Here is an 18,423-nt window from a genome sequence, read left to right on the forward strand (position 1 = left end):
TTCTAACCCAGTTGCATTTCGGTATTGTTCGATTTTAACTATTTACAACTTTTAGCCTTACCTGAAAAATATTATTTATTAATATTTAATGTGGTGTTTTTAAATATATATCAGATACGATGCATTTTTTTATATAAAGAAATTGATGAAAGGATAAATATTAAGAAGGAAATTAAAAAAAATCACAAAAATCCTTGAACTAATTTCCCTTATACTGTAATGGTAATGTGTCTTATCGTTAGTTTATGAATGTGCTTGGAAATGAAGTATATCGGAACGTTAAAATCATATACTTCACCATAAATAGAAATATTTTGTTGAATTGAAGGCTTCATTTATCCTCTCAGAGATGTAAATGCAAAGGTATCTTGTTTTTATGATCTTCGTCTCTTTCTAGAGAATATTGAAGGAGTGATATCATAAAGTTACAACGTAATTGAAGTATGAAATTCTGCTGAGTGGAAACCATAGATGTGTAAACGAGCTGGATGCATATGAATTATTTGTGAGAGTTGGCGATTCGATTAAGTTTTCACCGTTATATCACGTTATGTCTGAAACACTTTCGTTCATTTTTCAATCTTTGTATTAAGGTAGGGTGATCAGATTTAATAAATAAATAAATAACGGAACATACCTGCGAATCAGAGCACGTGACTTTCACGTAAATTCTTTTAGAAACGTAGTGTCTACCACAGATGACTGTGCGTGGCTTAGGTTGCTATTTACGTAATAAACTTGTGTCTGAGTAACAAAAAGATGGTGAACCAGTAAACATTATTTTGTTAATTTTTTTTCTTTTAAATACTTTTAAACCTGAAATGTTATTTTCATGTGACTTCTAAATAAAACAGCAGTGTAGGCAAAAACGGGACGTCTGATCACTTTATACCAAGTTCTAGCTCTGAATTCATAATAATAAAATAATTAATAAATAAATAAAAAGTGGTTCCGGGCACACATAACTTGGCCAACGCTATAATATGCAGTTGTTTTTTTTTATGTGAAGAAAGACCCCGCCCTATTTATAGTATAAAATAAATGTACAAAATGTAATTGACTTCTTTAAGTAAGGAAGAGAGGGTATTGCAATAAAATTAATAAGAATAATGAACCCACCCATGGAGATCGAAAACTAATAAGAACGAAGATCTAGTAACAGAATATTTAGAATATTTTGATCTCAAAGTTAGTTCTGGACCAAGAATTGCAGTCAATTTTTATCCGTAATCATTATACTAGTGATTATTTGGCCGAAGACATAGTATATAAAGTAAAAAAGAGATTTGAGAAATGACAAAGGTCTGAGAATTGGCGGGCGTGAAAACAGCAAGAACTAAAAGTGAAAACAACCGAGAACTGTGAAAGAACAGGAGATAATGAGAGAAAAATAGGGACAACAGATTTGAATGATATGTGTAAGAATAATGAAATAATTTGGATACGAAGTTAATGCGTTTTGTGAATGGGAAGAGGAAAATGGCGAAAATAAAGAGAGATGCAGGGTTTATGTGATGAGGGCATTAGTAATATTATATAAGATAATTTAAGTTTGTAATACTATTACCATTGAAGAAAGGTGGCGGAGTGACAGAAATGTGATCGACAGTAATATCATTTTGGAACGTTCTGTTCCAGAAATAAAGATAACTCTTAGGAGTGTAAGCAGTGATGAATATTGTTTAAAAGTCATGGGGGAAAAGGGAGGATCCAAATAAAGTACAAAATGGATTTGATAGTAGTAACTAGCAAAATGAAACCTAAAGGATTATTGGAAAAATATAAAAATTGATGAATGGAGGAATGAACAACAGGCATGTTTGAAAGGTAAGAGAGTATATAGTGTTCCATGAAGTACACGAAAGGGAAAAGTGTAAAGAGACCACCAGAAAGTCTGTGAAACGAATTAACAACCCCAAGATGTTAAAGATAAGGAAGAAAAGCTACAGAAAAGTGTAAATTGAAGAAGAAGATTCAAGTGGTGCACTGTATGGTAGTCGGAATGAACTGCCGGAAAGGTGATAGGCTGAGGTTCTGATGAAGTTATGGTGGTGGAATTTAAAGCATATAATTCTGATTGTTGTTCTTTAACTTTGTTTTCGCTATTTAAAATGATTGAAACAATAAGAACAAGTTGTTTTGGTATATTTGAGAATAACTAGACGTAATCTGCAGATCGACTTATGTTAATTAAGCGGTTTACTTACTGAAAAAACAGCATCGAGTTCTTTTCAGAAAATTTCAATTTAAGTAAACGAAAAACACTGCCTAAATATAATGGTACATTACATATTAATATACTCTCGAGTTGGAGTGGTCGAAATACCGGTAATTAGAAGAAAAAAAAGTAATCAGTAATATTTAGGAATGGCTTCGTTCATTTCCTTTACAAAATTGCAAAATGATAAAAAGAAGAGAGAGAGAGCTTGCAATTAACAATCGGATCGAACTAAATTCTTTCTTTCTTCTAAAAGTGCTCCTTTTCCTTCGCAACTAATCAACTAGTGCCTCTTTTATGGTTCTATCGGGTACATTACTAAAGGATGATATTCAAAGGCTGCCTTGCCATTGGGAACTGCTATGGAATATATTACTCGAAGCTTTCTTACATAGACACAAACCTATTTAATAGCTGCCATTTCTAACTAAGCATTACTACAATACAGTGTTCGAAGTACTTGCCCAAAGCTGGGAAGGGGGAAAAGGTGGAAATGGCCTGTGGAACTGGGACATCACTTACATTAAGTACTCAAAGGAAGATACTGAGAAACTGTGTTCAGCTTTTGAAAACCAAATGGCTTATGCTGGAAGAATAAACTTATATTACAGGTACTTTATAGCGACATATATATAAAAATCCCAGTTCATGGCAGTGAGTGTAGTACATAGGCCAGGAATTCTACACTGAGGGAATTCAAACCATATTACATCCACAACACAGGGCAAAGATGCAAAACAACGCTAATTCATCTCACACTGTTCACAGACCAACTGAGTCGTTATCGTAGCAAAGTGCTCAGCCTGGAAGACAGTGACATATCCGCCTCTAGCCTTGGAAGCTTGGATTTCACCAGATTCTGCCTCCAGACAAGAGTCTGTTGAGAAATCATTGGGCTTGAAAATCAGTACATTAATGCTAGTCATGAGCATACGTTTTTATAGGAGTTCTTCCACACCTCAGCAAAAGTGATGAACGAGTGAAATCTGTAAAAGATACTCAAAGGCAAGGTAACCCGAATGATGACAGTCCAGGCCATAAAACCATAGAATCCTAATTGAACTGGGCTTGCTTGGACTTTTTGCATTTCAAACGTGTAGATGATCCAAAGAGTAAGGTTACTTATCAACAAAAAGGTAACAATCTGTCTTCCTGGTTTGGTATTATCATGTTGAGGCAAATGTGTCGTCCGGCAAGTAATGTCAGCAACAAATAGCGATTGCATTGTCACCTGAATGATGGTCATGCAACTGGTGACCATCACAAGCAAGTTGGAGGTGTGGTTCTGAGGCAGTAAGGTCCCCGCTATAATGCCAAACATGGCATACATGTAAAGGCCAAACGCTCCAACCCGTAGCAGGATGTTTCGAAGATCATCACGACGCTCAAAATTGAAACGTAAAGTCCGGATGCGGAAAAAGCCAATGAGAATGGCCAGCACAGATAGGACCATAATGGCACAGTGAGAAAGATCGGATAGATACACTGCCAAAAGCGTGTATCTTTCGTGATGAATGAGAACAAAAAATACAATAAGGCAAATAGTCGCTGCCACGAGGAGAAGAAGGCCAAGAAAAAGACCTTTACTAGAACCAGCACAGTTCACCCTTTGAAATGATTGGCTGCTGGACACACGCGACAGGCCATCCTCATGCACCTCGGAGATATGATAGATGGGATTGTTTCCAATGTTTTTCCACATAATATAAAGCACTGCTGCACCGATGAGGCTGTATTCCACAATGAAAGGGTACAAGAAAGGGGAAGAATCCGAGACAATCGATCCCATAATATCTTGCTTCTCGCAGGGATTACTCAGATTCATCGTGTCGTTATCTGAAAGTATAAACGTCAATTTTCACTTTAGTTTTAATAATTAATATAACGCCGTTTATATAATTAGCTCTATTATTCATGTATTTACATTAATTTGCATTCTGCGAATTATATATATATTTGAATAATGTTTGAAATAATTGAAAACTGGATCTTTCATAATAAAAATAAAAAGATAAAGCAAACATCAGAGGCAGCAAAAAACATATTCCTCTACATGATGCTTGAAATATAAAAGTAAAGTAAATTAGAATGATAAATAAAAAAACAATAAAAATAATTCCAGTAGCATGTCAAGACAGAAGATCGAAAATAGTCAAAATTAAACATAACGATCAAATCAACAGGGATTGAAGAGAAGGGTAACAAGAGTAAAAATATTGTAGCAGAAACTAAGATAATTTAGAAATTCTAAATACAAAGATAATAATCGCTTAAATTTTGAAAGCCAATTAAATAGAAATTTAACGGCGCCCCCTCTGACAGGCACCAAGTCCAAATTTATGTGAAATATCACCAGCAGAGAAGTAAACCAACTACAATAAAATAAAACAAAAATAAACCAAAAAGTAGACTGACCGTTACGCCCCCTCTCAACAGAGGACCACAAGGCCAATAATGGTTAGGGAATTGATCGTTGTTTCATTTTGACTGTTTTCGCTCTTCTGTCTTGCCATGCTACTGGCATTATTTTTATTATTTTTTAATTATCATTATAATTTACTTTACTTTTATATATATATATATGACTGAACGAGTTCATAGTAATAAACAGTAGTGACATGAACACTGGTATCCAATAGTATCCATCGGTATCCAGTTGGTGACGTAAAAACGTTATAAATTCATTACGAAAGTTTATATCTACATATAATACACACAAACACGACAAGAAAAAACTGTCAGATTGTCCCATTCAGAGTTTTTGGGTTTTTAATTTTTTTTTATTGCACTTCGTGCATGCCAATGCGCCATAAAACAACACACAACAACAGCATCTCGTGACATATGACAGACAGCAGTTGTGACTGATTGAGTTTTACTGATTGATTTACTCCTTAAATCAATCAGTAAAAAGTCAAAGCTGTGAGATTTTTAAAGTAAGGTTTCCTTAAATTGTTTCCCTAAAATGAAGTACTTAATAAAAGAATTCAAAATGATTCTCTTTAAAAACAACTTACATTTTAGAGAGATTTTAAATAAAGACAATTTACGTAAGTTAAAATTTATGATTGTTAAAAATTTGGTAACCTTTTTAGTCAAATTTAAAATTTTCCCTGTTTAGTGGTAGCAGTTTATTATAAATATAACATTTTTCTTGCAAAATTGCACCATGATCGAGCAATGCTTAGTAATTCCCTTTTTTTTTTAAACGATGAAGTAAAACACTGTCTAGAAATCTGTAGGTTTAACTTCATCCATATCCAGAATTCTATAGAAGAATGAAGCAGCAGTACTGGTATAGTGACGCATGCATTGCCAAAAGAAAAGTTTACAAATAATTTGCAAATGTTAATGATCATCAAATGTTAATAATGAAAAAGACGCTGTATTCTGAGTAAAGGAGTTTAAATGCTTCATGACAGTGGTAGGAATATGTCCGGAAGAATTACTGATACTTATAGCCTGATCCCCGAATTAAAGGAAAACTTTCTGCCAACAGAATACTGGTTTCCAAAATTGATAAACTGAATACTTGTAGACTCAGCACTCATTTTCAGTCCTTATTGATTTAACGTTTGATTTGACTAGTCTACATAAACCTGCAATCTTTAAAATTGACATTTTTATCAACTGGCTGTTAGTGAGGTTGATTTTTTGGGCTTTTGGAGCTGCACTCATGGAGAATCCTCAGTTCTAACGATATTCTAGCCTTCTTTGATACTGAATTAATCAAGGCTTTTGCAAAGCACCAAATGTTTTCCCATCCTTTACCTTGAACTTATTCTCTTATAGTATAGATGCGGAACTGTGGAATTTTTGTTCATCCTACAGGAACAATTGTTTAAGTAAAACGGTGCCTTATTTGTAGTAGCCTTCATTGCATTGTGGTTAAATAATTTTAATAATTTGTTATACCGTTTTCAGGGCTTTATTTTTTCTTTCATAATAAACATGTTATCTTTCCACCACTAGAGAGCTATGTGTCGGTTTGTTTGTTCCGTTTCGAGGAAACAAGTATTTTGCTTTCTGTTGCTGTTATCGTCGAAATTTGCACTGAAGTTTCTTTGCAATATACCATCGTGTTTCTAGGAAATGTAGCCTTTCCTTATAAGTACAGGAAGTCTTCTTCATATATGTGTGGCGGCGGGGGTGAGATTCTATTACCAGTGTTCCTTGTAGGTATCAACTTGTAGGGCTACATTAAAGACTAGCGAAGCTCATTTCTTTCTTTAAAAAAAAAAAAGATAAGAAGGAAAGTAAATCGAAAGATTATGATAAATTGATTATTCTCCGTACTTCACCTTCTCACACCATGAAATAGAGTTTATGAGAGGATCAGTATCTGCAGATCTTAATTAAAACCCAGAGTTAAATAATCTTGACGTTGAGATCATCCTGTAGATTATCTAGTAGGTTTCATGTTTCTTTGAGAATTGACTTCCCCATTAAAGATGGAATTAGATAAGCATCTATATTAAGAAAGGCAATATAAGAAATGAGTTAAGTAACAGCAAGCAAAATTAAAATTTCGCAAATTCATTTTAATAAAGATAATGATTCATTTACTGCTTCCACTTAGTAGTAGAAAATTCCCAACAAATCAGTACTTAAAAATAAATTTTAATAAAATAACTATAAATTATATTTTTATGATAGTAATTCGAACTATTTTTGTTATTGAATATATGACTGCTTTTAAGCTATTCTTTTGAATCAAAAACAGACTTTAAACAAAATAGATATAAACTAGACAAGTATGAAAACTGGGATTAAATTGGTGAAGGTATCGTATATTAGAGAATCTGTGAATTGGAATATGCTCAGCATTTCTAATATTGATGATATTGAATATACAGTATTAAATAGATTTCGAATTGCATACTTCCTGTGATAGTTTGATGTTAACACTTTATTAAAGTAATGTGACTTTTGTTTTTATACTTTAATTTTTTGTTTGCACCCAGGACAAAAATAAAAATGATTTTACTAACTGAATTCATTGAGATAATTCCTTGTCTGTTACGCCGCCTATACCGTATTTTAGTTAACCTTAAATCTAATGAAATATATTATTTTAATCTGCAAAGCTTTCGTAAAGTTTACAAATTGATAATAACTAGAAGTGGGGGAAGTGCATTTAATCTTTTATAAAGCCACTTTTCTATGTTGTAAATAATCTATGGCATTATTCATTTTGAAAATTGTTGTATGAAATGATTTGTTAGCAAATCCTAACATGTAATATTTACTATTTATAGATCTCCCTCAGAACCTACTAAGTTAAAGATTTTTTGGAAGAAATTCATAACACATTTTTTATGGATGAAGAGATGCTACAGGCTGAATTTATTTTTACAGGTGACTAATATTTAACTTGTTCAATGTTTCTTTTGATACTGTAATCTAAAATTTTTGTGTTACTTTAAATAGCTTTGGCTTTACTTAAGAGTATACTATTTTTGGAAATACTAAACATTAAAAAATGTTTTTTAATGCTTGGTATTTCGTGAACACTTTTTCACATTGTTGTGCTAACTTCATTTTTCATTCCTCTGGTCTGAGTCAATCAGTTTCTAATCATATTAATTTAAGGATTCCTAGTAAGAGTAGGCGTGTTGCCATTACTACATTACTTTCTGACAGTAATGTTAATACATTTTGTTTTAATTTGAAGGAATTAATTGCCTTACTGATAACAATGTATATTTTTAACAAATTTATGAAAATATATAATTATAAAATCTAGAAACCCAAGTTTAACAGACATTCGCTTTTACTTAGTTGTATTTAACATAAGATTCCAAAAAGAAAACTGACAATTCTTGTCGACTTCAGATATTAAGAACCATATACGAGGTGAATAAAATGAAAACGAGATGTCGATTGTTTAAATTTAAATTACACACCGCATGGATATAAAATTAGGAATTGATATTAATCCATCCATTAAGTAATAGGGCACACTGGAGTCCCGTCTATGCTGGGGAGTCATGCACAGCAGTAAAAACAATATGGCATCCACAGTGACGAGTGCCTTCAGGCTAGCACAGTGCGGTGTTATACAGATTCTTGCGGCAGTGGGGTGTCTTTCCAGCAAAAATTCACCGTTGATGGTGTGGGCAGAGAGGTGGATAGCAGTCATGGGTCTACCTACATCATCATCCATGGAAAATTGTAATATGAAGTTATGCGGGAAGTGGGTCCACAAGTGTGTTAATGACGAGCAGAAACGTTTGTTAATGGTATTGTGTCTGCAGCATCCACGCTATATGAAGCGGAAAGAATGACGTTTTCGATTAGTTTGTAATTGTGTATGAGACATTTCGAACTAGAGAAAAAGGGACTAGGCATGCAGGAAATGTCTAGTGACATTTCGAACCAGAGAAAAGGGGACTAGGCATGCAGAGGAAACATCAGTCATCACCAAGGCCCAAAGAAAAGAAAAGAATTTCAGAGGCGTATACAAGGTGCTGTGCCATTTGATGATTAAATGAGAAACAGTAAACTCACGAAATTACGTACGAATCCTTAAAGTATCTGCAACGTGGCATCAAAAATAAGGGACTGGAACGTTTGACTGGCTGGGTAATTTTGTTACACAAAAATGTGCGACCACGCACATCTCAACACGCTATGGCAACCATCCAGAAACTGTACTGGATAAAATTTTTGATCATTCCCAATACAGTCCAAACCTGTCGCCTAGCGATTTTCATATTTCTGGGAGACTGGAAAATAATCCAAGAGGACATTGATTCCTGCTAGGTCGTTTTCTATACGGACCATGAAATAAACTTTGGTACCAACAGCGACGAAAATACTTAAAATGAGCATGGGATAAAAAAATCTGGCGTATAGTTATTGGGAAAAAAATCTCCTTTTCATTTGACTTGCCTTCATAGTCAGAGGTGTATTGCTAAAAAAAAAGTACCGGAACGCTTGTATGATATATGATAACGCCACATCAACTGTACAGTAACTGAATCAGACTTCAGACTCACGGTTCATAGAACAACCAGTTCTAGCGTCCAGCTCATGGCGAATAAAAATGCAGCGTTCGCACGCATCACAGTATATCTCATTCGTTGGATCTCTTTATCTACCACATTGTACTTTAGTAAGAAACGTTCAAGTTTCATTGCGAAATTTATATTTTTGTTTTTAAATAATTTTTTAAAGAAATCTATTAATTTTAAAGATTACTATTAATATATATTTTTAGTAGCAATGGGTAAAATAGATATTTTTCCCTCCCCTTTGATTATGCCATTGTTTCATAATATTAGGTGTATAAATTTATTGATTTTCTATTATGACATTTAGAAGAAAGTACCGAAACGTTGTTCCGGTGCGTTCCGGCCCGAACACACCACTGTTCATTGTTAAAAGTGATAAGCTTACGGAGTTCAAGAATTGCCCTTTGAAAATTAAAAAGAATTATAAGAATTAAAATTGAAAACTAAGAATTAAAAAGGGTCAAGGAAGAGAACTAGTTTGAAACACAAAACGCCGACCTGGCTAGCCGGGTGGGTAAAGTGCTTGCCTAGCAACCCAAAGGTCGCGGGTTCGATTCCCGCCTCGGGCTTGGATCAAAGTACTGCAAAAACCTTGGGAGGTGCATTATGGCCACAGAAGCCTATGCGCCAACAACTACCAAAAAAAAAAAAAAAAAAAACACCACAAAAACAAATCTATTTTTAAAGGAACACGTGTAGCAACAAGAAGAATTCACAAAAGGGTAATGGAACATTATTAATCAATTAATGTGAAAAAAAGCTCATACTAGTAAAAATCTTTTTAAAGCCCTTTTGATCTACTACTGGAATAAGCAAATAGTTTCATATTTCAAATAAATTCGATAAAACATTTATGATTATTACAAAGTTTAACATCCAAACTTGTGCTGAGAAATTGCTAGACCCTATTTTATTTAATTCTTTAAATTCTTGTTTAGTGGGTAAGTAAAGTAAAGTGTAAAGTGCGTTAGCTGTCTGACGGCACCAGGAGTTCTCCATCTCCGCGTTGTATACTCTGTGTTTCACAGTACTCTGTGGAGGCCAGAGATTTAAAAGTGTGTGCGGAGTGGAATGTCGTGTAGTGATATGTTCTGTTGTTCTTCTGACCATTCAGTCGTTGGGCCCCTAGTGGGAGCCACCGTTGCCCACACTTTGCCACGAGAAGGCAGGTCAGGCACCCGGTAGATTGTTTAAGTACTCTTGCAAGCCTTACCACCTAGTTTCCGAATATTTCAGTGGAAAGGGCCTATATATATATATATATATATATATATATAGGGAGGTCAGGCACCCGGTAGATTGTTTAAGTACTCTTGCAAGCCTTACCACCTAGTTTCCGAATATTTCAGTGGAAAGGGCCTATATATATATATATAGGGAGCATTTTGGTGAATTTACAGCCGAATTGGGGTGTAGGTTTAAGTGAGAGGGTTAAATTTTGCGCTAGTTCAATTAATTTATTTTATGGGCATATTCAATAAGTTAAGTTTGAGTTGGGGAGAGAGAGACTGAAGGCTGAGAGAACAGATAGAGATAAAGGGACGATAGGGAAGACGACCCCGTGAAGACAGGCCCCACCAGGAGAAGAGGAAGAAGGTAGGGGTGGGGATGAGACCGGAACCCGTCTCCTCCCCCCTGCCAAGGAATGGGGATTTAAAGAAACCAGGTTAGGGCACCAGGTTTAGGTATCCAAATGGCGGAAGGTCAGATTCAGGATGCGATTCCCAATATCCCGGCTGGGGGGGGGACTAGAAGGCCATTTCATATGTTGGTTTGGTATTTGTCGTCCTTCAGTTGTAATTCTAGTTCTTCCATTTGCTAGTTTCAATTTTGGTGGGGAATCTTGTACTACCTTGTGGAGAATTTTGTACTCGGCGCATTGTTGGTAGTCAGTTCCGATCCATCAGATATGAGGCTGATTTGGGACCTATACGTCATCAGTGTAGGGTGGCCATAGGCATCCTCCTCTTTGTTCATTGCCTTCTCTATTTAGTAGCGTCAAATTTGGGTAAGTCATAGCATCAAGTTTAGGTAAATCATTTCCAGGTGTTCAGTCAGTAAGGATTTGTTGATTGGGGCACCATTCCTTTACTTAGGTTCCTTGCTGCTCTTTTCTTGTTCGTTTGGTGAGGGTCTACGGTCTGCTTTGTTAATCTCCTGCGTTTATACATCGCGATCAATGTCTTCCTCCTCGCGAAAAGATCTTGCACGAACTTACTGAACGCTTTGTATTCTTCTTCCGTGTCCAGTGAAAGGTTTTGCTGGTTAGGGGAAGGTACGTAGTCTTTGTTATCAGGATGCTTCGGAGATTCTTGTAGTATTCACATTGATACATTGTGTTGCCAAGTCTCTAACTCTCCGCATCCACAGTTTGGGTCGTCTACAATTCTCATATTATTTAGCTTGACATTTATGGCACCCTGGCCCATTAAATAAATAATAAATAAATTTTCTGTTTATACTCCGGGACGACCAAACGGTCAGAGGAGTTCACAAGATAGATAAAATACAAGAAACAGCACCGTATTCAGTAGTCACAGGCTTGAACCCCGGTCACTCAAGGCACGTGTACTTATGCACCCGCGCGCCTGACCACTAGGCTACGGCGGCCTTCTAAGTAGGTATGTAGTGATTAATCCTGGGAAGAACCAATGTGGGATCTTGAGGTAGACTCTGCTGACTTGGGGTATGAATTTTCTTGTGATTTCTCCTTTACAGGAGTTGGACCATCTCTCTTGCCATGCCTGTCGCAGGTGCAGCACTACCGCGTTTTTTCCTGTTTCCGATTATTCGCCGGATCTGTTGTGTACCCTAAGAACGTCGTTTGGATTCCTCTGGAGAGCATGTACATTAGCCCACAACGCACAACCTCTAAATCAAGGGGAAGCACGCCCGCCAGTGTCTATGGGGTATGGGTGCTCATCGTACAACAAGCAAAGGGGTAACGTACGCGGACACAAATTTGCGAATTGCAAAATCGAACCGTACCTCGCTACAAAAGATGCCTAGCTCATTGTAAGCTGTTGCTCTGGGAAATTGACTGCAGTAAAGCAGTTACGATGAAATTGTAAACTCTTCTGGTCTCGGCCGCCCTAGTATAAACGAAAGTTGATATAATTATTTAATAGAGGTTTTTTTCAAGAAATAAAAACGCTTAAACAACGTTGAAACTCATTGAAAACAATGGGAATTAAAAAATTTCAAAGAATTTCTAGTAATATTGTGTGTTATTGTAAAATTGTTCTTGTACAACCAAAATGGACTTATTGTAGTGCAACGATGCTTAAAAGATGGTTTCAAAGCTTCACCTTCAGAATGAATGAAGCTCCGCAGTTACACCCACACTCTGCTAGCAACTTCACCTGGTTACCCTATGAGTCACATGATAAATAAAAAAATAATAATAATAAAATAACACGAGTTTATTTACGACAGCAGTGCAATGCTAATTGTGTAAAAGGAAACTCCTCGTTCTAGAACCGGTTTCTGATCGGGTTTCCTGAGAAACTGAATATTCAGTAACTATGATATCAGTTGACCTTGTGGCATGTGTGGGTTCTCGACAGAAGGGCCTTGTTATCATGATATGGTCAGCCCTCAACCAGCTGCAGTTCAGTTGCAGAGATTAGCCTAAAATAACAACCATCAATAAATATTAGTAGATTAATATTATAAGTGAAATGTGTTTTCAGCGTCTTTCAACAAAGATGTCCTTATTTTTATAGAGAAGGCAGTGAATATTGAAAATCTAATAAATCGCATTGTGCTCTTACAGTGACAGTAATTGTTAGTATTGCTGAAATTTATGTTATCCAGAGAATCCAATATTGCCTATGTTTTGATCAGGATTATTGTTCGTTGCAGTGGAGACAGTAACGGTTGACCAAACTTTTTTGTTGAACAGTTGTCTGTGTGGTCTACATCATAGGTGGGCAACCTTTTTGCATTGGTCTTCCAAATTGACTCTGGGCCACTTGGTTCATGCTAACCGTCGTTCAGCAATTCGTGAATTTGCAAACAGCATCAGTTGTTTTGATGTCAGTGTCTTCATCGGCTGGAAAAATTCAAAACTTTCTCATTGCCTGAGAATCAAACGAATGTCCTAAATTATAAATAATTTTTATTTGAAAAAAAAAATAAAATAAAATAAATCTGGGGATCCTCTAAATAGAGCCCTCGGGTAATGCCTAATACTCCTATACGGTAATGCGCCAGTTATGGACGACTCCAGAAACGGATGTAGAATATTTTAAAGCGTCATTAAAACTTCTTGAATTTCTCAGTAGTTTCTGTCTATCTCATTTACCTTTTTTTTAAAAAAATAATATTAATATTAGCATTAGCCATATGGTGCAAGGAAGCCTAGCGTTTTACTTCATCAGCAAAGGGAAAAAAAAAGGAAACAATTGAAGGTGAAGTAAACACACTTCATTCTGTATTATACTCGTATTTCATTGTGCATCTATTAAACAGATGCCCTCTTGTAGAAAATATCCTATTCGGTAGTTTAGCTCATGCCTGTATATACCTTCCTTCGTTATTTTATTGAATAGTCGTGTTACATATGTTTTTACTGAAGGAGAATTCTAGAAAAAAATATTAAAACTCAGAAGGAATGTGAGGCAGATAAATAGACAAGTAAACGACATAAGCGGATGAATAATTGAAAAAAAAAAAAAAAAATACTGTATAGAAAAAAGAAGACAGTGCAAAAATATAGGAAAAGAAAAAATAATGTAGAGATTGAAGTTGACCTACTGAAGAGAAAATAGAATTTTATTATTGAAACACGAAGGGTGACATACCTCTGAAAGGTAGCATTAGTTCTTCCAGACTGTTTCCGAGCCCATTTTCCAAACGGTGTTCAGCAACTGCGTTCAGCGTTTCCTTGCCCACAGTTCTAATCCATACACATACGTTAGTAGCAACCACATGCATCAGCCCAAACCTGGCAATCACCTTAAACTTGTGGATGTTCAACTGGAACAAAGGAGAAAGAGGAGTTTCAGAATAATATTTGGGTTTTCAGTGCAAGCAGAAAATAAAACAATATTTTATATAACTTAACTGGATTGAAACATTACAGTATAATAAGAATAAATAGCTGAATGAAAAACTGTTTTCTGGCGTGAAGTTAAAAAATTTACTTTACGTTAATAATCAAATAACATATATTAGTGTCAGTAAATCCAGAACAAATCAACTAAAATTTAGCAACCTAAGCATATTAGGTAGTTGAATGTACGTAACTTCATCTACTAACGTATCAGTAGGTTAAAGTTTTTCAAGAAAAATGAAATATTTATACTAAGTTTAATGAAAATTTGATTTTTTATTAAATGTAGACAGTGCAAAACTAGCTCCATCCTTTTCCTATTATATTACAAGCCTCCATAGCCGAGTGATAAAGAAAACGGTCAAAAGTGCACTCCTTTTAAAGAGAACGGTGGTTCAAGACCGCATGATTACTAAATGCCAAATGTAACCCTCTTGTACTCTCTTTTGTGAACTCCTTTGACCCTATGTGGTCGACCCAGAATATAAACAGTAGCCGAGTGGTCAGGCACGAGGGTGTGTTAGTATACTGTACATGCTTTGAGTGACCGAGTTTCAAGCCCATGATCTGCTAATTACGGTGCTGTTTCTTGTATACTCTCTATCTTGTGAACTCCTCTGACCTTATAGTCGTCCGAATCGAAGTGTAAACAGAAAACTTATTTATTTATTAAAATCTGTAGACAAACTATACTTCGTGAGTCAGCGTTACTTCTATGGGAGAAGTGAAGTTTGATTGCGTCGCTACGCAAGACAACATAGTTAAGAGTTTTTGTATCTGCTGAGACGATTTGAAATAAACAACACCACATTCATAAGTATTTTATTATATATACCAAATCATACGAAAAGTTTTGCATACAGCATGAGTAAAAATTATATAAATGATCGATGCGTAACAAGCTTCTGCACATTATTCACATGGCGGCTAGTTTTCTAATCGCAACATGTTTAAAGTTTTCACAAAATTTGCTAAATTATGGCATCAAGCAAAACAAATTATCAACAAAGTTTATTTAAAACTTAGTGTTGATAACCCGCACGTGTGTGTGTGTGTGTGTGTGTGTGTGTGTGTGTGTGTGTGTGTGTGTGTGTGTGTGTGTGTGTGTGTGTGTGTGTGTGTGTGTGTGTGTGTGTGTGCGCTTTTATTACACACACTATACATAATTAAATATATATACGGCGATATATATTTCCATTTGAAAAATCCGATCAAAGACGTCTGAACGGTCTACTCTTCGCCGCGGAAATATTTTGCCATGCGTATTAATACATGTGGAACTAGGCAAATAGGATGCTTTCATAGACAACGTGACTCACGATACTGTCGCGAAGTATAGGGGTGAGATCCATTTGACTAAAAATTTATCAACTAGACTTTCCGCTCACACCACTATTCAGGAAAGCCTTTGGTGACCATGGATACCATATATACCTCTCCCAGGTGAAAGGTGCTCCGCTGAGGTGTTTGTAATACTGGTGGAGGTCTCCCACGTGTGGATCGACGTAGGAAGCAATCAAGGTGTGCGGTAACATCATTGCATGTACCAACCCTCTTGTATATTAAACAGATGAGGGAGGAAGTGTAAATGCCTCTAGGTGAAATCACTTTTTTTTTTATCTTAATTCCTGAGTTTCTTGAAAATCATGTATAGATCTCTCAGATCAGATTTGCTCATGAGACTTATACTAGACATTATCAGTGAAACACCATTCGCCTGGAGAGGTGTACACAGGGTTTCCAGAGGCTTACTAGATCACGATATGAGTAGATTTTATTAATAATTTTTTAGTGAAATGAATCTGACAAGGGCCTTACTAATCCAAAACAGGTAACATGTTAGAACTTTATATACGTTGCATATTAATTTGCATACAAAAGTACTTATTACTCTACAGATTTTCCCATACAACATTATGTACCGTTATGTATTGAGCAAAAGAGATAACGTGAAGGTAATTTTGGCCTTTTTTTTTTATTTTTCCTTCCGTGAAATAGTGTCAGGACAAAATAAAATGATACGTAAGTTTACTACATTGTTTCTAAATCTCGTTAACGTGTCGGAAACTCGTAAGGGACGCTCATATTGGTGTTTATTTGTTTTTATGCACATAACAGATTAAAAATCCAAATACAATGTGCAAAGAATTAAATACAGATGCAATCGTAAAAAAAAAAAACCGTTATCAGCAGTCAGAATACTGGTTACTGTAATATACAGAGAAGCATGATATACCTTCTGGGATACTTCGCTGTAAATTCTTTACTGATAGATTTTTATGTAGTAGATTATTTGGGGAATCTGTCAGATTGTATGGTGAAATAAAATTGGATTATCTTTTTAATTTAAGGGTGCACCTCTTAAAACTAATCCAGTTTATTCTGAGAATGTCCGAAACAGTTTGGTATTATCTCTATCCTGCTTTTCCAGACATTGTCTTATATAGCAGCCGCGGTGGCATGGCAGGACTGATCACGGAGTACTCACAGTTTATAGACATGACATATAGACACCATAGTCGCCTCGGTATTTATTCTTTATTCTAAACTACTTATAACCCTTTACTCAACCAGGATACAGATTCACATTGCATATTATAAATGAAAATGTTCTCCTTTTATACCTGAATTCATTCCTATTATTTTTATAAATTAACATTATCTAGAATGGAGATTGATTTTGTGCCAAAATATATGTAATTTTCATGTTTATAACGAAGTCTAATATGTTTCCAGAATTCGATCCATATACGATGGACTACTTCGACTTTTAATTTATTTTTTCTCGATAAGGGTAAATATTTCTTGCTTAACCTTACGTTATTCAGTTTTCATGTTCATCATAGTGATAAGCGATTACCTTTAAAGATACAGATGAGTTTAAAAGGAAAAAGAATTATTGGGTAGTCTCTTTTTAGTTACCTCGTCTTTAATTCCTTGACGTGTGCATGCCATATAATTTCAACATGCAAGATCACTGAGGCGTCATTTAGTTACCACAGACATACTCGAAAATGTCTGGAAAAAATGGACAGTGGAATCGACGTCTGTTATATGACAGGCACTAAGTATGAGTCCTGTAGGGTTCATAGGCAATCTTCATAAATTCTGTAACCATCTGTGTATATTCCAACAATAATGAATGCCACTTTCATTTCTGTGTTTCTTTGAAATTGTTTACTTCTTTTTGAGTCGCCGCGTATATTATGAAATCGTTCTTGAATATACGAGTATGTTTGTCCTCGATGTTGCCCTCGAGTTTTGCGCCTACAAAAGATACATCGTACTGGATATTATGAGAAAAAACTTGGTGAGGAATCGAGTTTACGATACTAACCAGAATTAAGTTGGTCAATTATGCAATCAATTACGAAATTATGTAATCGAATGAGAAGATTTTGAAGATTGTCGACAGTTACAAGTTTCGCAAGTCGGACAGTTCAATATTAGGGCATGATAGTATATTTTAGTAAGTTTTTAAGTAGTTATAATAAAGAATTGTGGAGATACAATTGCATTTCTGCAAACTTTGTGAGTTTCTGCTGTTTGTTTGTACTGTATAGTGGATCAAATCCAAGTGTGAAAGGATAGTTTTATCAATTTGCAGTGAAGTACTATTAAGTGAGATATGAATATGAATAAGGAAGCATATCACAGGAAATAAGAGTTTATGGATTAAATAAAAATATAATTGTAGAGTAACTTCATTCTACAAATCAAATTAAATGCTTCTCGTACTAATAAACAAAATTTTATAATTTATGCTCAGATTCGTAGTATGCAATACTTACTCGTGAATTCACAAAAATAAAATACATCTGCGCAAAGGTAAACGTCATCTGAAGGATGGGATTGATTCCTTGTAACACATTATAGCAGCTGGAAGTGGGAGGTGTTTCGAAGAATGAGCCAAATTCCAGTCCATTGTAAACCATCGTACCAAGACCAAATGCTGAAAGGAAGCCACATTGTTGAAATTAAATGAAATGTGTGAATAATATATTTTGTTTCGTGTAATTGAAGTTAATGATATAAACGTTATACGACTTTCTATATGGAACTATTAAAATGCAACATAAAATAAGACACTTTTTATCACGACAGCACTGCCCTTACTACAGAAAGTTTTAATT

General features: G+C 35.2%; 1 protein-coding gene across 1 annotated transcript in view; it reads right to left on the bottom strand.

Moving 5' to 3' along the window:
- Positions 1–3,119: 3,119 nt before the first annotated feature.
- OtopLa (proton channel otopetrin-like a) overlaps positions 3,120–18,423 on the bottom strand; it is a 124,915-nt gene continuing 109,611 nt past the window's right edge. Inside the window, exons 5-7 of the mRNA XM_090372438.1 lie at positions 18,082–18,242; positions 14,040–14,214; positions 3,120–4,054 (exon numbers count right to left, since the gene is read on the bottom strand). Of these exons, the coding sequence (XP_090228564.1) occupies positions 3,141–4,054; positions 14,040–14,214; positions 18,082–18,242 (1,250 nt within the window). The 3' untranslated portion in view covers positions 3,120–3,140. The remainder of the gene's footprint in view (positions 4,055–14,039; positions 14,215–18,081; positions 18,243–18,423) is intronic.

The sequence above is a fragment of the Mastigoproctus giganteus genome, chromosome 1 (assembly GCF_048544385.1).
Source record: "Mastigoproctus giganteus isolate SK-2022 chromosome 1, ASM4854438v1, whole genome shotgun sequence".
NCBI classification, from domain to species: Eukaryota; Metazoa; Arthropoda; class Arachnida; order Uropygi; family Thelyphonidae; genus Mastigoproctus; species Mastigoproctus giganteus.